We start from the raw sequence: 20,904 nt of genomic DNA on the forward strand, positions 1-20,904 counted from the left end.
GAGGTCTCTCCGCTTGTCACGAGACAACGCCCGTTGCCGTCGCGCGATAGTTATATAACTGTGCTCGTAAACTTTGCTCCCCGAGTCATCGTCCGTCGGCCCCACGCAGCCTAGCTAAATGCGAGATGGGTATACCGCCGTCGTTACATCTGGCGTCCTCAGTCTCTCTCTCTTCCGTCATGGAAACGCGCATGTGCATACGGGATGCGGCTGTACCGCTGCCCTCCCCTCGACAACACACGGTTTCACGCGGATAGCCTAACCCCCCCCCCCCCCCCCTTTCTCTCTCTGCTGGGAAAAAAAAAAGTTAACGGTCTTGGGAACTGCACGAATAAGAGATGGTGCCATATCCTCGTGTTCTCAATGTCGCGAGGCCCTAGTTGTCGTTGTCGTCATGGTCGTTCCAGCGAACTCAGACGTTTCCTTCTAGATGCTTCTCTTTTTCTATCTCTCTCTTCCTCTTCCCTCGCTTGATTCCACTTAGCTTCTTATGGCTCCATTTCACCCCGTTATGATGACGCCAACTTCGCTCGGTTCACTTCCGTTTTTTTTTTTTTCTCTTTTTTGACGCCGTTGATGTTGTTTGCTCCTTCCGTTTTTGACGATCTGTTTGGTCCCTGCCCGCCCGTTTATGACCTCTTTGTTGCCCCCGTGGTGGCCGAGGGGGGAGGTTCCATCTTACTAAACGAGACAACACGGCGACCGTCGTCTTCTTGAACTTGGCACGGGGGCGGGGAGTGGAGAAGAAGAGCGCTCCGAGTAGCGGCACGCACACGTTTTGCTGCTCGAAGCGAGTTGGGCTCCCACGCTACGATGACTCGACATCGGCGGCCAAAGTTCCCATGCCCCTCTCTCCCTCCTCCGTCGCTGTCGTCGTTGCTACGGCCGTCTGGCAAGACTTGCAAGCGGAGGGAGACCGAAGAAACCTTCCTTCGCGATGCTTCCTCCCTCTCCCTGTTTTTATTCTCCGTATGTATCTTAGATTTTATGGCTATATTTTTTTCTTCCGGCGTTTGGAGATTTGGGCGTTGGAGGGTCTTCACGTGAGGAGCGTGTGAGGCTAATCCGCGGAATGCGGGGCGGTGCCGGCAGCGAATGTCCTCGTTGAGGTCGAACGTGCCCGAGGGATACGACCGCGACGGAGGTGTTTCGCTCGTGTCACGCGCGGTGTCGGTCGGGAACGTGTGAGAGTCGGGGCTACGTGAGCTGGCACCTTTCGTGCGTTGGCTACTGTGTGCGGAACGCCTTTCATTCCAGGCTTCGACTTGCTCTTACCAACAGCGTTTCTCGGGCCTCTGTACAGAACTTCAGGTCCATTGTCAGAGGCTGGCTCACACATTTCCGTTTGGGTTTCATCGAGGGCGCTGCAACCTTTTGTGAGCGACCGGTCGTGATAAGCGTTTACAAGCAGCGTATTCGGTGACGCGCAAACGCCCGTGTCTGATGAACCGACTTCAACTGACAACTTTCGGTATACATGCCTTGCACGTGACGTCATATGGCACTGTACCGGCCGCCATTGCTCCGTACCAGGTTCCTGTACGGAGCCTTTTGCGGCATACATTTGGCACGATCGAATCTGCTCTTCTCGACAAGGCTTGACCAGAAAAACAAATTCAATGGTGTCAAATATAGGCTTCAGAATTTACGGGTACAGGAGAACGGTACGGAGCAATGGCGGCTGATGTGACGTCAATGCAAGCCATGTATTGCTCGTGCTAAGGGAAGCCGCGCACTCCTATGCGTAAGCACCCGCACGAACTCGCAGCTAAGATGGCGCGCAGACTGCAGTCATTCTTACGTACAACTGTTTTGGTGCCGGTTCTACTTGCGCTCGTAGATGAGACAGCACCGACCCGGCAATTTCGGGGTCGAAAATGAGGCGCACATTGGGACGGCTCGAGCTTCAGAAGCCGAGCGGCAGGCAGCGCACTTGACGCCGCGAATCCGGGGGCACACCGGGTAGCGGCAAAGTTAACTGCCCTAATCGGCCGTGCGTGTCAGTTCCCGTGTAATTTTTTGCAGTTGTGTACGCCTCGCCGTGTTCGTTCTTTCTCCACCGAGAAAAGTATATGGTTGGCCTCGTTTCCTTCCTTTCCCGGAGCGTGTGATTTTCTAAATCGCAAACTCCGCACGCGCGTTTTTTTTTTTTTTTTTTGGCCGAAAATTACTGGAGCCGCGAAATCGCCGATTTGCGCCGGCGACAACCGTTTTGCTTGTTCCGTGTTCTTCCGGGGAATGCAAAGGAGATGTAAACATTTCTGTAATTCTATTTCTCGGTTGGCTGCCCTTTGCTTGGCTGCAGTGCCTCTCGCGTTCTCTTTCCACGGACGAATCGATCAAGCGTGCCGCCGGGTCGCATTCCAACGCCCGCCCAGCGACAACCGGCCTTGACGAGAACTCGCTCGAGATCGGAGGAAAGACCGGCCTGAGAGAGACTCGCCGTTGCTCTCTTGCTCGCTGCGTACGCTGATGGCTCGCGGTTTGTTTTTTTAGGTTGCCCCGCGCGAACTTTTTGGCCGTACAGAACCGGTACTCGAGCTCCAGGCTGCGTCGTCTCAAGGTCTACGTTTGCTCGTTCGTCTGGAGTCTGCCAGGCATCCTTCGAACTTCGAAAGAATATTGCGACGTAGCGAGTGTTTTCTTGATATGTTTGAACTTTGAACCTTACGCCTGGATAGGGGATCGCTGGACGAGCGTGTTGACGAACTTCTACCCGGAGCACGTGGAGCGAAAGCTCGCGGTGCAGAACCCTGGGATCCTGGGCTCAATCTCGACCCCTGCACGTTTCTTTCGATTAACATCGTACCGACGTGTGTGCGTGTAATCTCTTCTCCATGGTGTACGTTAAGGAACCCAGGTTAGCGAGCCATTCTGCACTGGCTAAATTTCTTATTTAGAGCGGAGAGACGTTAATCAGCCCACTGGTGCTGATTAACTTCGCACTGTCTAAACGAGCACACAACGCAGTTAGTAAAGTAAAACTAAAAGAAAGGTTCCTTGCAGTCCGACATATATTTTAGGGTCCTCGCGTCCACTTACTTTAGAACTCGGGAAGTGGCGGCTCCTACAAGTCGCCTCGACGGCAAACCTTTTTCTACGTCACCAGCGCCGAGTGAGCTGTCAAGAGTCCACTGACCAGCGCCGGTCGCAACCACAAAAGAAAAGTAAGTGGTCATTAGACGGAACGATCGTCGAGTTAGCTAATCGGCCGGTGGGCGGCCTGCCAAGTTGGCTAACCAAACAAAACCCGACTTGACCAACCGCTGTCTCGCCGACCTGTCCGCCCCTCCGCGAGAAGAAACACCACCGGGACACGAGGCAGTCGGCCGGAACCCAAGTCGACGAGGATGTTGTGGCATCAGCGCCTTCGCATTCCGCCGCGTACAGAACGGCTCGCGCGTACCTTTAAAAACCAAACAGAAGCAGCAACGACGCGCTGTAACAACGACGACTGACTTCGGCTTTCGACCCCTCCTCGTCTTTACCCCAGCGCAGGCATCGATCGTTACGCGCGTGTCGTGCGCCGGTCAAGACGGAGTTCCGTACTCGGCAACGTTCTGGACACGACTGCTTGTCTCCTTTCCATACTCCGTTTCCCCTCACGATGGACCGTTGGGGACGCTGCGAGCCAACGAGGCCAATCTAACGCGGTATGGGTATCACGTGACATCTCGGGAGTGACGCACAGTGCACGTAGTCACGTGTTACGTTCGCAGCGCTGGTGCAGCTCGTAGGGCCCCCCTCGGTCCACCCTGAGGTCCGAACGGAGTATGCATGACTCCTTGAAAAGAAGACCTGGGAGCCGCGAGAGCTAGCTGGGATGGGAATCTCTGGAAGATGCGCCGCATGACGGAGGAGGCGGTGCCGGCCCCTCAGGACGAGGCCCTCCCTTGGCCCCCCTCACCGCCGCACTTAGCAGCGCGCACGCACCGGCAGGGGGGCTCGGTCCCTTGTTCGAGCCGCCGCCGCGCTGTGGAATGCCGTCTTGCAGCAGCGGGAGCCGCCGAATTGCCTTTTGCTTTGCTCCTTCTCAGAGGTCCGCTGTTGGAGGGGAGAAAGAGCCCCCCTCCTCCTATCCCTTCTTTTCCTCCTCGTCTTTCTCATTTTGTTCCTGGTGCGCGGTCACTGTTGCTCTTTTGTTTCGACGCAACCGCAATCAGCCGATCGGAGCCGCCGCAACTGTGAACAGCCTGCGCTTCGTGCGAGCTGATAGATACAGTTGGCTCGTGTTCTGTGTGTATGTTGCTCGAAGGGGGAACGAGCAGATGGAAGGAATTCCGGCTTGGGACAGACAGGCGGACTTCTTCAACTTGAGACTGTTTCTCTTTGTTGCATCGTCGTTGTTCCTTGGGGTGCGAGAAGGAAACGGAGGGGGGAAGTGGAGATTGGGAGAGGACCGCTGCACAACCGCTACACCATCCTAGATCCTGGGAGTCTTCTTTCTCGCACGATACTCCCGTTGGAGATTGGTTCTCCCGGATCTCTGCTGACGCTGTCAAGGCGCCCGTTCCTGCAGCCAACCGTGGTTGGCCTCTGGAGCATCGACATCCAGGACGATTCCCGCTGTCTCTACTGGCATGTCTCCTGCTGTTGCTGAGTCGTCTTGGACGCGCGCATTGTTCGCTCTGGCGGCATCTGCACAGAGGGATGCCTGGAAAGGAAACGCGACTTTCCGATGCCGCGCTTCTGTTCTGGGCGCCCCGACCCCCCTTAATGACGCGCGGTGCCCCCCTCCCCATCGTCGAGCTTTCGTTCGTCTTGGTGCCTCTTGTCGGTGGCAGGGCGGTGTTGCTGTTTTGGCTCCTGGTCGTGATAGCGTAAAGCGAGTCGGCGCGCTGTTATCTGGTGCGGCTCGCGATCTCGCTAAAAACGGGACGCTTGGTGCAGGGGGACGCGGCAGGATGAAACGCGTCGTTTGTTTTTCTCCGACGTTCCTTTTTCCCTGCAGGAACGGAGGGGGGGCTGCCTGCCGCCACCGGTGTTGCGCGGTCTGCGGGCGCGTGTGCGTTTCCTCACATGGGGACTGTTTTGAAGTCGACGGAAGCTCGCGAGCGTCGGGCGTCAAGCTGGTTTGGACTCGCTCGACTGAACGGCGAATAGCCTTCTCGATAAGCTACGGTCGTACGTTAAAACAGGGAGGACGCGTATGCGCCTACCGATAAGAAGTGGTGGTTAGGAGGACTGTGTGTAACGCCGGTGATGGTCGCCGTTGCGGTAGCGCTAAACTGGCAAACGTCGACGCGAAACATCTGGGGTGGACATTTGCGAAATAAGTGAACGTTGTGCTCAACGTGCTCTTGGTTGTATCGGTCCCAAAGGTCATCTGCGTGTGTCGTGGATGTGCCGAGTGCGTAGGTTACGCCAACAGGGATTTGTTAATATTAGAAATTGGTTACGCTGTCGGACCGCACCGCCGCGGTATTGGACGTTCCCGAGTTAAATTACTGCGGCAACAATCGGAGCGGAAAACAAACTGTGCTGAAGCAATCAAAACGCCCAGCAGAGCCAAAGGGTACAATACCCCGTGCCTCCTTCCATCCTTTTTAAATATTTTTTTATTCGACTTTTGAAATTCACGGCTCAACGGAGAGCGCGACGTAAGGCAACGAACTGCTTTCCCAAAAGATGGCGGCGACACACCCGAATTTCATTAGGCGAGACCTAATGAGCGCAGAATGACTGAAATGGAGCGAGAGCAGAATCGTTTGGAGTCGTCTCCTTTCGGACACGAACGATTTTTTGTTTGGGAGGGGGGAGGGCGAAACCCGGAACATGTCCTCCCAGCGTTGCGACCGACGCGCGCTGTGTGGTCCTTCCTCACAAAAGACGGACGCGGAATGAAGGCAAGGGGCTCGTCTGCATTGCGAGGAGTGTTTCCGGCAGCTTCTCTCCTCTGACGGCGGCGGGCGGATGGAAGGAAGCGCGGGCAATGAAAAGCCGCTCTCGAGGGCCTCCGCCCTTGGGAGGAGCATCGGCTGGCTTCTCTTATTTTCTACGGGCATAAAGGACGTCCTCTCAAAGGGCCGACGCGAATTCTTTCGACGTGTGTGGCGGCCGAATCAGGGCCGCTGCGCTGCTCCCAACATTTCGTCAGAGGATGGTCGCTCGATTCGAGAACTCTCGAACGCGCCATTTTGCTGTAACTTTTCATTTTCTATCTCTATCTCTCTCTCTCTCTTCGGACCCTGCAAGCAAGTTCGAGAAGATGCTTCCGATAGCGAGATCCCCTCGGAGGAGAAAAAAAAACAATTAATGTATCCTCGAGTTGAGGTGGTCTTTAAAAGCGCTCGCCCCTGTGGGGAAGAGGCTATGGTGTATGGAGTGGTGGGGCCTCCTGGTATACCGCGACCGATTTCAGGCGCGATTTAGCACGTAAGTAATGGACTGGCGACCGTTACCTTGCCTTCGGACCTACCTGGGAGGGGTCTAGACGGGTTGGTTGGTGTATGTAGACTATGCGAGCTAGTCTTTGATCGATGACTACTTGAAAGTCGCCGTCGCACGCCTGTCTCTCCCAGGGGAGTGGAACGTGCGTGAAGTTCGCGGAAGAGACGATCTTGTTGCTGTAGTGTGCATGATGCGCTATCGGCTTTGACTGGAGATCTTCCGGATTGTTATCGAGTTGCTTCTATAGTCTCGGTCGAGATGAGAACGGCTGGGCGCCTCTTCCTGGTGCCCGGCCCCCATCACGCGCGCGCGTTGCCTTCCGCCATGCTTTGGCGTGCGCGCCCGAAGCTCGCGTGGCGCCGAAGCATTATCAAAGTTGGGGTGCTGGCGCTGGAGGCGGGACAACCGAAGGACGTCAATGCCGTTGTTATCCTGCCAGTGTCTATTACGATTGGCACGCCTGGGTTATCTGTAATTGTCGCCAACGTCTAGCCCTTGCTGTTCCTTTCTACTATCGTTATTGGAAATGTACAATGAGATAGGGGGGGACTTAGAGCGATACACTGGTAGCTGAAGGTGGCCCCCATTGGCTCGCCGCTGCCATGTTGCATACTTTTGGCCACTAGACACGTGACCTTATAGTTTTACGTCTAGATTTTACCAAAGTCGAAACTGTGCTTTTACGACAAAAACTCGGGCAGCTTCACAATGCCTCCGCTAGATGCCGTCAGCCGCGGTGCTGTATTTTGGGTTTTTATCGGAGCTAGACACTGATATCTGGGGAACAGTATTGAAAAAAAAAAAAATAGTTTATCATGTTTTTTTACAGCGATCGCAGTACAAATCTCGGCTCAGTTTTGCTTAAAAGCCTCAGGATTTGGTGTGGTCACGTGTCTAGTGGTCAAAATTGTACAACATGGCGGCAGCCGAGTGGGGGTCATTTTTGCCTGGTGTTTATCGCTCTAAGCCCCTCTACCTGGTTGGGAACGTAATAAACGCGTCATTGTTTTCGGGACTTCCTGCTGAATCTAGCGTGAATATTGTCTATCGCTGCGTGATTTGGTGTCAATTATCCTATATTTTGCGGCACCGAACTACAACCTTTCCGTGATCAATGAACACAAAGGACGAAAAAGGAAAATGTTGGGGGAGAGTCTTCTCCTCTACGAACGACTTCGGGAGTTCATACATAATTCCCGAGGGAGCTTGGCTCCCCGACCTCTCTTTCTGGGGCGCTATTTGTGGTTCCCGGTTTGCTTCGTCGCGCAGACGCGGTTTAGGCCTTGCGCGAGGGCCAAGCACGCGCTCCTTTTTAGGATCAGAACTTTACCGGGCTGGGGATCAAAACCCTTTCTTTTTTCTTCCTTTTTAGCGACAATGTTTTTATCGAAAATAGACGCGAGGAGGGTGAAAGGGAGGGTTGGGAAAGGCGGGGTATGAATCACGCACTCGTCACATGGAGATGCAACTTCGAGGGTGGACGCGGGGGCGAGCCGACGATGACGACGACCGGGATACGGGGTTTGGATTTTTCCATCCGTCGAGAGGGTGCGTTTGCTGGGACGACGTCACTTGGGAGCCCCGTGACCTTGACGAAGAGGACCGTGGGAAGGGGTTTTTGCAAAGGCCACGTCATGCTGCCGTGACTGCCTGCCGGCCATTGCACGCGTGCGGGGTAGGGCCAGCACTGGGGTGTGGAGGGAGCGTCGACGCCAAGGTTTTCCGCTCGATGGGACTCAGTCGCCTCTGTTTTGGTTTCTTGTTGAGCGGCTGTCAATGTAGCTTTCTGGGGTGTATTTACTGGAGATGTGAAGGGGTCCAATGAACTGCCTCGCGCTCACTCGAACGTTTAGACCAGGGGTTCTCAAACTTTTTGGTCTCACGGAACCCCAGGAAGCCTCAAAAACTGCTGCGGAACCCCCCCCCCCCCCCCCCTCCATATTTGCCAACCGAGAAGCAACAGATGCACGATTGTAGGCAATTTTGCTTGTGTTGCTTTCCATATATCCACACTATATCAGTCGCGATGTCAGTACAAAGTGAGATGAAGGCGCTTTGCATGGTCCTGCCGCACAGCCTGCGGCATGGGGGGGGGGGGTTGCAATTTGGATGTTCACGGAACCCATGAGACCAGCTTGTGGAACCCCTGTGTTCCCCGGAACCCAGTTTGAGAACCTCTGGTTTAGACGAACGCCGTCTCTCTTTGCTTCACACCCTACGCGTGGTAGTGTAATGGCACAATGAGGGTTGAGTCATTAGGTGTTCACGATTAGAGTTAATGCTCTAGCAGCTAGTGCATTTAGTTTTGCTCCTTGTGGAGTTACCGCGGTAGTAGGACCGAGCAATAAGCGAGACCCCGTCAATTTCGCCATAGCCCTGTTCGCTTCGTGGTTAGTAGGAGATTGCTTACGCGCTTTTTCCCTGTTGTATCCTCCCTGTGCATTTATTATCAAGCGCTTCTTGGAGGTCGAGGATGGAGGGGCCGATATGGCGGGGCATGATCTCAGCTAGCTCACCCAGCCGGCTGCAATGCCCTCTTCACGCGCACGTTGCCGCCGGCGGCGCCGCCGTCGTCGTAATACTCGTGAATTGGTTTATTGACGAGCCTCGGGAGTCTGGGTCGCCTCGTAACGAGGGTCTGCCCTGGCAAAAGAAGAAAGAAAGTTCAAGAAGAAAAGAAACGAAAGAAGAAAACGGAAAAAGCAATATGGCGCCGTCGTCACGCGCGTGCTGCGTGCCCGCTGACGCCGTGACCCGCCAGGCGTGAAATCCGGGGATAACCTTGGTCGGCCCCATCTGCGCTCTGCCCATGATGATGATGATGCTGTGGCGGCGGCTGCGTGCTCTCTCGTTTTTTTCTTGGGTATGTTTGTGTTTCGTCGCTTATTTATCTCCACTCGTGATGGCGTCTCCCTTTTTTTTAAAGCCCTCGCGGCGTGAAAATCTTTCCTGTCACGACTCGACCGCGGCAAACACGGGACGGGGCGACCACACACGCAACGAGGGAAATATACATAAGCCACGGTCCCGACCTAAGCACAGAGAGTGTGCGTGTGTGTGTGTCCTTCCACCGTGTCCCTCTTTACGTGCTTGCTGCTGTAACGAGATGCGAGGGGTACCTAAACGCCCAAAATCCCGACGAGAGAAAAAGAAAAAAAATACGGTGTGCCAGATTCTTGAAGCGCACGGCAGTCTTGTAGGGTGACGCTCGCCGCGCTGATGGCGTGCGTGTATTACTTACTATATGAAAGCCAGGACGACATTTCTGCGCATTGCATAGAGAGAGGAAAGGCTGGTTCAGACATTTTGAGCGGCCCTCGGTTGCCATGGTAACGCTCGTCGTGAAGGCTCGTTTACACGATTTGTTCGAGTGCGGCGCGACCGCCTGTAACCGCTTACGACGGGAGAACACACTGTCGCCATCTGTCGAGTAGCCCTGGAGCACATCCGTCCTGCGTATAATTATACTCGCTGTCAAAAGAAGAAAATGTTTTGCGCGCATTATTTATGCGCTGCGCGAAAAATCTGGTTGCCGAAGGAAGACGCGATGATTTAGGCTTTCGAAATTATAATAACGTTCCGCGAAAACATGCCCTTTTTTTTCTTACTACGGTTTTTGAGGTGAATACGCGGGTATAGAGAGCAGGTTTTGCAGTGTAATTGTCAAATCAAATATACGCACTATCTAGTAGTCGCTTATATCATTGTCGGAATTATCAGGCACGTGATGAATGATGCATAATGTATACGGAGATCGGAAGTGTTTGCAACGCAAGTTTGTGAACCAGTCGGAAGCGGTCGTAACGCAGTATGTCGTTCGCAAAACGTACATGTCTGCAGAACCAGCTTTTCGGTCTGAAGCACGTGTGCGTATGTGTCTTTTTCCCTAATTGTCGATATCTTTCTCGACGAGCAGCGCAAGTTGCTTTTGGTGTTTTGACGTCTACTTTCATCACCCGTCGATCAGCCGTACGTAGCGCGGGGCAGCGCGCTTTGTCAGGAGAGGATTTGGAATGTGCTCGCTCCTCTGCAATCATACAGGAAGTTGAACTTGAGCCTGTTAGGGAGAGAGATAAAGAGAAAGGGAGATATGCGATCGAGTAGGCGAGTGGAGGCTCCATTGCCGCGTTATTTGCAACAATTGCAATGCCTTATTGTTTCAATTGTTCCGTGTGTGTTTTCAGTCAGTCAACTTCGCGCGTCATGATTTTAAAAATCGAAATGAGTCACCGCGTGATGAGCTAAAGGAAAAAAAGCTTTCTCAGAGTTTGTTCACGGCATTCTTGTGTTCGTGCTTACTTAATTTTGTGATGTCAGTTTCTTCTGTGTCGACCTGTTGCCGGTGAACTAGATAAGCACTTATGGTTTGGAACAAGCTCTGAAGCATGCTTTGACGAGTTCTGCGAAATCAGCGGCTTCCAATGTTTAGAGCACAAAGCTATCAAGGCATCTGTGATCGCTCGCCAGTGTCCACGCCCGCGACGAATTGCCAGTCATTGCCTGTCGGTCAAATCACGAACTTGACTACTCGGTACTGCGCATTAGATACTTTGATACTTCTCCATGAACACGAATGAATGTCGACAACCTTTTCACTCGTGCTTATCATCGTTTCTTGTTGAGTTAAGCTACGCATGCGTGACGCCGCCATAGCTTTAGTTTTCAGGAGGCAGACGGCCGTGCACGTGAGGGCTCGCGGCTTCTCGTGCCTTACACGCGCAGTGCTCCAGCGAGGTTGTCGCACGTGCAAAAAGACTAAAGTTCCCTCGATGCATGGCGGCAGCGGTGGCGTAGTCAAACTGGCTGGTGAGATCGGTCTATTGACGATTCACTTGATACCAATCAGCCTTGCTCGCCTGTACTCAAAACCTATACTCCGCGACAACTTTTCTTGGCAATGCAGTGGAAGGTAGAGGCCCGCGTCCCCTCTCTCATTTTGAGTGTACGCAGGCTCCTCCTCCTCCCCCATTTTCGGGGAGAGGAGGAGAGCCCGCGCACACTGAAAATGGGAGAGGGGACGCGGGCCTGTACCTTCCACTGCATTGCCAAGAAAAGTTGTCGCGGAGTATAGTCCGTGTTGCTACTCTTGCAGTCGGAGCGTGGTTGGATCCGTTTAATCCTAGCTGCACTGTAAATCCTTATATATATACATATATATAAACGGTTTTAGTCAAATGAGCGTTACCGTGTTTGCACGAATCTTGCGGCGCTAGGCGCCGTGGCGACTCCTCCACCCCTCTTCAAGGGTATCCCGCAGTCAGCGAAGAAGGCGGAAGAGATTACCCCGGGGAAGCGTGTCCTCCCGCCGAGCGTGGGATGGTCTGGCGCCGAGTGGCATCGTCTGCGCTCGTCCCTACGAGAGGCGCCGCTGCTGATGAATATGCCGCGTCCGACGGCCAAGATGGATGACTTGGATGTTGACCTCGCTGGTGCTGGCGAGAAACCGCGGCTGGCCCACTACCGGGTCGCGCCGCTTTCTCGCGATGCCGTAAACTCGCAGCGGGATGCTTCCCTTAATGGGGAGGGGTTCCAGAGGGGACGGAGGGAGTCTCCACTTGGATTCACGTTGCGATGGACCGCAGCAGACGCCGCCACGAGCAGACGATCCAGCGTTATAAACGTATCTTATAAACGGCTTTGTATTGGCTCCGCCGGCTCGTGGAGTGTGCCGCGCTCCACGGTAAAGGGAAACAAGCCGGGTGTAGGTGTGGGAGGAGGGAGGCTAGTCTCCGTAAAACAAAAATGATGGTCGCCGTAGCTCATTCGGAGGAGCCGTGATTTACGTTCGGGGAAGGTCCTTTTTGTCTGCCCGGCAGGGAGGGTGAAGGGGCAGGCTTCTTTCCCCCGAGCTTCTTTCTTCCTCTGCCCTTCTCTCGGAGATGGTACGGCGTGGTATATATGTCTGCCGCTGCCTTTCTCTGTGCTTCTGCCCGTGTCGGTGGTTTTGCCGAGGTGATTGGGATCGGGTTTCGCGGTAGCGATTTGTCTCGGGAAGGACTACGGGAGAATGTAGGTGCGCTAATTGTGGCCGATTTTATTACTCGAGAGAAGAAAGAAGAAAAAAAAAATTAGTTGGGATACCTGTTTTAAATTTCCCGTTAACTATACGCAATTTTAGGGCTAGGGCTCATCGAGAAAGGCAACTGCTTGATCCTCGTCATCCTTCGGTGATTCACTCGTGTGCCGACGATGACTGTAGACACATACAACGGAGATAGCTCGTGTAAAGGGGGAGTGGCAGTCGCTTTTTTGTGTGCTAAGAAGCTCTTGTGGTCGTCTGGGTCCTCTCGTAAGTCCTGTTGTCTGTTCACCTGATCTCTTTTATGTGGGAAAACGGATACCGCGTCTTTACCACTCGAGGCTCCTGTTCCCAAAGGAACGGAGCATCTGCGCGGGACCGGCTTTACATTTTCTGCCCCGCCTGAAAAAAAAGAAAATATAAATATATATACAAGAAGAGGAACGCTCGATCTAATAAAGGAGACTAACAATAAAAAAACCAGAAGGGAATTGCCGTACTTGGAATACAAACAAAACGAAGTGAATCTTTCGTATTTTCCCGCGGGTGGGTAGATGGGTACTGCGTTCACTGGTAAGCTGACAGTGCGGTGGGGGGACTATGCGCTCGCCGGACCCATCAACCGCCTCCCTTTCATCACCTGCCCCTGCTCTCTGCGTGTGGGTATGGGCCGAGCGTGGTTGCGCGGCAAAAGGCAGGCGTACGATCGGTCCGACCAGCCCCCGGCTTCCAGCGCACTGCCAGCTTAGGGATGACCGGAGTGAAGTTCAGCTGTGGTTGATCTCACGCCCCGCCACCACGTGCCACCGCGTCCACTCTTTCCTTCTTGGTTCTCGCGAAGAACGTCTGCGCTGGCGTCCTCGCTCGCTCCAAGTCCGATTGTGTTTGTGTAGCGTTCATTCTCAAGGCCGTTCTCACGATGACGGGCCTAGGCGGCGGCCGACGCTGTGGTCGCGTCGTCGGCGGTGCGAATGGTTACCACAACACGCTCCGCCACCGTGCATCTCCTCTTGACGCGTGGGATATGGCCTCTGCCTCTACGCGTCCCGGCTCGCACGGTGGTTCCTTTGAACCTCGCGGTACGGAACCTGGGGGCCGCTTAAGAAAGGCCGTTTATAGCCGGGACAAGTTGCATCAGTCCCGTTCAGCCCGAGTCGCACTGCTCAAACATCGTACAAAAAGACGGCGGTCGCTGCAGAGATAAGGCCCGTTCACACTGTTGCGACCGAGTAAAGGTCCGTTCACACTCTTGCAACCGAGTACGACCGAGAGAGACCAGACCGGTTTTTAAGCCTCTTGCGATCTCTTAGGACCAGCTCCGCTGTAGCGCATCCGATCCTAAGAAGTCGCAAAAGGCTTAAAAACCGGTCTGGTCTCTCTCGGTCGTACTCGGTTGCAAAAGTGTGAACGGCGGTTAAGACGGAGAGAGACCAGACCGGTTTTTAAGCCTTTTGCGACTTCTTAGGACCGGATTCGACGCAGCAGAGCTGGTCCTAAGAGATCGCAAGAGGCTTAAAAACCGGTCTGGTCTCTCTCGGTCGTACTCGGTTGCAAGAGTGTGAACGTGCCTATAATGCTTCATAAGTATATATTTTTGTATGACCAATGTCGAATACAAGGAAGAGACCTGTCTCGGACACTGCGTACACACCCCTTTTTTTTTTCTTTTTTTTTTTATGTGATGTATTTGTATTGCGGGCGCGTCTTTATAGTCTCCTGTGCATCTCGTGCGCACGAAGGAGCAGATACGGGACCATCTCTATGCGGAGCCCATCGTAAACGTCCCACTTGAAAGACCCGTTTTACATACAACTTTGTCATCTTCAGATCCTACGTGGCTGGCACGTGGCGCCATCGCACCCCGATGGTTGTCACTCCTACTCGATCTTGCCGACGAAAGCAAATTCCATGGTGCAAAATGTACGCTGCGGAAGGTACGCGCGCAGCAGCAGCGAGGCCTCCCTCCACAATGGTCGCTAACGTGGGGTCGTTGCAAACTCATTTCGAGAGAGGGGTCGGATTCTGTTCGAGAGGCTGCCAGCTTGTAACGCGGTGTTGCGTCCCTCTCTTTCTCGTATTGACCGCCTGGAAGGTGTACGTATTTTCGTCCGCATTGAGACTGATTCGGACGAACGCGGCTTGATCTCCCAACGAGAGAGCGCCCGTGTGAAGCGGACGAAGTAGACGGGTGCGCAACGTTGTTTCAGCCAAGTCCCACGCTGCCTGTTGTCGTCGGCCGGCGACGTCGTTCCGGCCCAGATGTTAGGCCCCGCCTCCCGTTGGCTGTATATCGCGGTGTCACCTTACATTAGGACCGGCATCCAGTGACGTTGACACACTATCCCGTGTGAAACGAAGCGGCACGTTGCACCGCTCCCTTCCCCGCCTCCTTCCCGGAAAAAAAAAAGTTTCACAAAGCTGCGAGCGTGTGTAACTCCCCCCCCCCCCCCCCCCCCCCTATTTTTTTCTTTTTTTTCTGACGTTTTTTAGCGTGTTCTTCAAAAAACTGTAATCAGAATCTCGTGAGCGTGAAATAACCGACATACCGCGATGTCACGTCAGTCCCCTTCTTCCCCTTAACTGCTTTTCTCCCCCCCCCCCCCCCCCCCCCCTTTCATTTTTATCGCGCGATCTTTGTCGGTGTAACTTGCGTAACCCGGTTCCGTCGGTTTCAGTCATCGTTATTATTCCGGGAAGCTCGTGTTTGGCGTTGTTTGACGGCTGTCGATCAGCAGAAGCCCGGTTCTTTGGGCAGTCCGCAGTTCGTGCGGGGAGGATGCGGTCGCACCTTGATCGCGAGAAAGGGTTTGCGACGGGCGACAACTTGAACCGTCCCGCGTTCATATGCAAATGACGTGAAGCTCATTCCTGGTAAGAGGGGCTTTGACGAAAGGCGCGAGCCCGCTCATAATCGGCGTGAACGTGTTGACCGACGCTTGAACAAAGCGCTGTCTTTTTTTTTTTTTCTTTTTTTAGTTGATGAGGGGATTATTGTGATTTTGATTTTACGCGAAAAAGGATTGTAGCCTACGTGGTTTTTCGGGTAGGCTGCGCACGACCGTTTTACACGCCGATGGCTTCTCTCTCTCTCCCTTTCCCTAGAATGGGTGTTTAGTTTTTCTTTTGTGCCTTTTACGTTTCCAAGATGGGGAGAGCGACCGATTGGGGAAGACCGCGTCGTTTCGGGAGATTAAGGAGGCGTATGCCTCGCGTGCTTTTCTTGCAGGCCTCGCTATTTGCATAAATGTCCGAGAGACAGCAGAAGAAAACAGGAAAGGACGGAGCAGGTGTCGACACGCGAGGGTTTTCGTCTTTTGACGCGTGGATGCGGCCTCTTGACATTGCCTCTTTCGTGCGTTGCGTGTGCATGTGGCGTGGCTCGTTTCCGTAGAGGGCCTTCCTTGCTCGCGGCAGTTGCGTCCTTTCTCTGTCGATTGCAGGTGTTTGTTGCAATTATCGCGTTTAGGCGCGCCGAAGGTGACCGGCGCCGCCGACGATGTAGACGTCGTTGTTTGTGCAGACGCAGATTACTTGGACAATCGAAACCGTTTGTTATAGTGTTTCTCGTGCTGCCTGGTTCATATATATAGCGCCAGCTGAGCGTAAAGAAAGGATAAGAGAGAGATAGAAAAAGGCATACGCACCGCTGAACTATACTCCGTTTCACCTTATGTTGTACCGCAGCGAAGGCTAGAAGCGCGAGCTCATAGCGTTGGCAGCTGCCCTTGGTGCACAAGAGCTTGTGCCGCCGAGATGTGCCATAGAGCAAGGAGCTCGCGCTTGTAGCCTTTCCTGCGGTACAACGCAAGTTGAAACAGAGTATAGCAACTGTTTAATAAGGTCGTCTCTTTCTTCATCTGTATTGAGTTTCACTTCCTCTTAACATTACATTTTATTTTAAACATAAAAAGGCGTGCTCGGAGAACTACAAAGATAACTTTATACGGCTTGAAGCTGAGCTAGTTGGTTCATTGCATTATATAGTGTCGGCTGAACATAAAGGGGAAAAAAAAGAAGACGATCTTATTAAACAGTTGCTAGTCTAGTGGTCTGTATGCCTTTTCTTTCTATCTCTAATTCTTAATGTTCAGCTGGCACTACACATAGCAATGAATCAACTAGCTCAGCTTCAAGTCGTCCACTGCGTGATTCACTCGGTGGCGCTTGATGCTGGGGCTCATTGGCACGTGCTCTCGCGCACATGAGACGCTGTAGTCACTGACTGGGTGAGATCGACAGAGCGTATTTTCTTAACGCCCGGCCTCCCTCACGCGCTCGTTGCATTCCGCTGTGCTTTGCCTGCGCGTGCACTCTGTGGAAGCTCGCGAAACGCCGAAACATTATCGAAGGTAGGCATCTCGCGGTGGAGGCGGGGCAACTGCAGCTCCTTCCTGCTGTTTTTGTCCTGTCTGTGTGACCGTAGGACTCTTCTCTCCCTTCCTCCGCCAGGCGGCAACCAGTTATGGTTGTCCACGGGGAACCGCGCGGCCGAAGCTCCAGCTCGCATCCCCAACCTCGAGTCGCCTGTCACGCGGACGTGAAAACTCGCCGCGCGTCTAAAAGCGTGTGATGAGCCCAGTCGACGCTCGCTCTCGTGCCTCGGGTCGACGTTATCAGCACCGGCAAAAAAGCAAACACGACGCGGCTGACGCGTCGTCGTCTAGCGAGGCGTCTGTCGGCGCCACGACACGGCTACGACAGCCGTGGTGCAAGCGTGTGGTGCGTGATAAACACGCGCTGCCTGCTCCATTGAGCGACTGTCTCGACGGCGGCCTCTCCCCCGCATAGCCCGTTTCGACTGACTGTCCGCTTTTGGGGCGTGTGTCGCCGTCGTTGGCATGGTTGCGTCGTGGCAGCATGGCAACCCTTGCGCGACGCAACGGGAGCGTGGTTGTGGACCCCGGTCTGCCGTGTTTGCTTTACTTTTTTCGTATTTGGTTCTTCTGTCTTTGGCTTCCCTTTGCGAATCGATAACCTCGTCCTCTTCGTGCTGTCGTCGCTCCTGATGGTGATGCTGTTTTGGACTGTCTCGATGTGCTAACTGTAAACAAGGACGAAAAAAAAAGGCGTTAAAAGGGGCTTCCGTCTCATTCGACATCCGCGGAAGTCACGTGGTTTGTCTTAGCGAGGGAGGAGTCAGGCTCTCGCGTTGGGTCAGTGTTCCCAAGACGAAATATGCGCGCGCCTAGAGCGTAACTTACAGTTCTATAGACCGTTCTTTTTTTCTTTTTTTGATGTGGCGGCCGCCATGTTATTTTTTGACGTAGCTGAGTTGGGGGAAAATAGCAAATTACCTTATTTGCCGATTGGAAGGCACTGTAATTCGTGGGCTTTGTGCCAAAAGTCTTACTTTTTATTTTGGCTATACTTTTTATTGTAGTTATGTTTAAACTCTTTAGTTTATAGTCTTTGTCGCCCAACCCAACTACGTTATTATTTGCACATGGCAGCCGTCACTCGAAAATGGTCTATAGACCCGCGCGCGGCTCTACCGTCACGCTGCTGCCGGCTCAGCGCACGCAAAGTGCGATCAAGCGCGAGCTTGTTTGTAGACAGTGGGTCGGCGTCAAAAGAAAATACACGCTCGGAGTGGACGTCTGTGATTTAGGAAGAAGAAAAAATAAGCAGGAAGTGATGAAATGCCCGTTCGGTCGGTGGACTGGTTCCGATACAAAGACGCGTGCTTTTATTTCGTAGGCAGAGGAACCTACGATCCGTCGACCGAAGGTTACTTGTGAAGCGTATATGAACGCCTTCCCGCTCTTGTGTCTCACAAAATTATTTCCTTCTTGTTGTTTCGCAGGACGGGCTGGTGGCGTTCAGCGAGGAACGAGACGACACCGGCTCGGACTCCCCTTGGCCCATCTTCAAGAACGTGGTGTGCGGCGTCGCCGTGACGGCGCTCGGGGCGCTCACGCTGGGGGCCTTCCTCACGTCCAAGTCCTAGTGGAACCAGTCTCGGTAACATCCGGGATCACGCAAACGACACAAAAAGAAAAAAAAGGAAAAGCACACTCCGCGTCCTTCTTCTTTTTACCCGTCCCCATCGTCACTCGGGTCTGCATCCTTAGCGAGACAGCAGCACCGGAAGTACCTGCAAAAGTGTGATGTCATGTGACAACTGGGACAATTTCTGCAATGCCGCGGCCATCCCTGAGGAGAATTGCAGATCCGCAAGAACCAGGATATAACTCGGGGGGGAGTTTGTTTTTTCCACTGCCACGGCTATCCCTGACGGAGAGCAGCAGAACCGGAACTACCACGTGACAACTCCGAAGTCTTCTCCACTGCCACAGCTATTCCCGAGAAGAGCCGGAACACTTCCTACTCTGTGTCGTAAGAAGTCTAGTTTGTGGACACCGTGACAGCGACCACAAGGCGCGTCTTTCGCGTGTGTACCTTTCGGCAAGGGCACGGATGCTCCTGGAATGACACGAGTGACGCCTACCTAGGATGCTTCAAGACGCTGTCGTTCGCCGTTTTGGTGTGGTGGTGGCGGTGGGGGTGGGAAAGACGACGGACGCAGAGTGCAACCCTGGACGGACTGCTGATGTGTGTGCTCTGGGAACTTCGGGTGTCACCGACTTGGCATATACCGCGGTGACGCGCCGGATTTTTGCGGAGCAGCAGAACTGCACGACTTTCTCGTCGAAGGTGTCTTTTTTATATATATTATTTGGCGTCTGCGACGTTGAACGGGTGTGTGCATATGTGTGCGTAACTGAGTACGACCAGTGACTCTTGGCGTGTGCGATGTGCCTGATGATGAGCAACAACTTTTTCCTCGTACGTTTTTTGTTTTTTTTTCTCCTTACACGCCAGCTAGTCTTAACCATCCGCCAGCAGAGAAGAGATAAGGGCGTACTGCCTACCGCGCAAATTCACCGAGTTGCAGAAGAAGGCGACTAGATGTTATATAATAGAGCGCGGTAGAAGCGAGTGTCAACTCTTTTTTGTTTTGTTTTTTCAGCGTGATGTTTTTCACGTTGACACCAAAAGAAAAGAAAGGAAAAAAAAAAAAGATTTCAAGAGTGCGTGTATGTGTGTGTATGTGAATATTCGTGGCAAGTGCTCTCTCCGCGCTCTGTTTTGAAGCTTTGCCAAGATAGCAACCCTTCACTCTACCACGCGCTCGGTGGGGAAAAAAAAGAGGCGCCACAGTACAGGTACAACACGTGAAGAGTTTCGCGTTTTTAGATTCTTTTTTTCTTCGTAGCGTGCCTGCCTAATAGTTTTGTATAGCCTACTCTCCCACGCGAAGTTCGTTTAAAAAACATCAAACAGATGTAACAAAACAAAAAAATTACTATTTTTTTTTCTTTCTTTCTTTCTTTCTTTGTCCGAGTTGTTTCTCAAGATTCGCGAACCTTTGAAGTGCGCATTCGGTTTTCGCAAGTCGACGAGGAAAATGCCTCGAAGTGGTTAGCTCTCTTCTCTCTTCTTCTTTTTTTTTTTTTTTTTCGTTTAAAGCAAGTTGCCAGATTTCACTTACAAAAACTGCACCGTACCTGTTTTTATTCTGTTTATTACCTGGTTCCCTCGGGCAGGATATATGATAATAGTACGGATAGTTGTGTGTATAGTTTTCTACGTGTACACGGCGAGCGCGTTGGGTGCACAATTTAGAGTACGTAAAATAATGCGCGCGCTGTATCTTTTTTTTGTGTGTGTGTGTGTGGAAGCGGCGCAGAGGAAGCCACGTATCTTAAGCCACGTTTAGTATACACCGGAGACTGTACTGTCGCAGGTTTATTAGGTTTATAATTATAACTATTTCGTCGGACATACTAAAAAACCGCGCTGTGTTCTATTTATAATTTATGTTTTTTTTTTGTTTTTTTTTTTTTTGTTCTACGTCTTTTAAGAATGAAGACGCGGAAGGTTTCTGGGGCACAAAATAAACGCTGTGTTACCATGTCCACATTTTCATTGTAGGCTTTTTTTTCGGTTTTATTTGGGGATGATCTTTATCTGCGTAGAGGGACACAAGTCGACCAGAGTGCTTGGTTCCTTTTCCAAAACGTCCGCTTTCCCCCCTCCCCCCACCCCTTTTTTTTTAAACTAGCATTGACGTTTTTTGTTTGAATTTATAAATTTTTTGTTTGGTCGTTCGATGGGTTTTTATTCTGCGGGTAAAGCAGACGTTTTGTTCTTACCCAGACACTTTATTTGTGTGGTGTTTGTAAATACGTTTACTTTGAAACCTGGAGAAAAAAAAAATACTATGGAAGTAAATAAAAAAAAAAACTTATGGACGAATTTGTTTCTCTGTTGTGCCTTCCAAGCATGTATGCTCACTGCATGGGGCATTGCTTCGAATGAAAAGCTCGCATTTGCTTGTGTCGTGCTCACGAACCGCTCATATCAAACCTTGCAAGCCAGCGATTCCGGAAAATGACAGATTGCAAATATGCCGTTCCGGCCCCCCTCCCCCCGTGCGATAGCATAGTAAATTTGGCAGACTCGCGTTTAGGCCTTCGACAAATTACCCAAGC

General features: G+C 52.6%; 1 protein-coding gene across 1 annotated transcript in view; it reads left to right on the plus strand.

The window, feature by feature from the left end:
• The window catches only part of LOC8035932 (apoptosis regulator Bcl-2), an 89,464-nt gene extending 68,796 nt beyond the window's left edge, over window positions 1-20,668 (plus strand). Inside the window, exon 2 of the mRNA XM_029975400.3 lies at window positions 18,213-20,668. Coding sequence (XP_029831260.1) covers window positions 18,213-18,356 — 144 coding nt within the window. The 3' untranslated portion in view covers window positions 18,357-20,668. The remainder of the gene's footprint in view (window positions 1-18,212) is intronic.
• Window positions 20,669-20,904: the final 236 nt, after the last annotated feature.

Source organism: Ixodes scapularis, unplaced genomic scaffold (assembly GCF_016920785.2).
Source record: "Ixodes scapularis isolate PalLabHiFi unplaced genomic scaffold, ASM1692078v2 PGA_scaffold5__190_contigs__length_132052651, whole genome shotgun sequence".
Lineage (NCBI taxonomy): Eukaryota > Metazoa > Arthropoda > Arachnida > Ixodida > Ixodidae > Ixodes > Ixodes scapularis.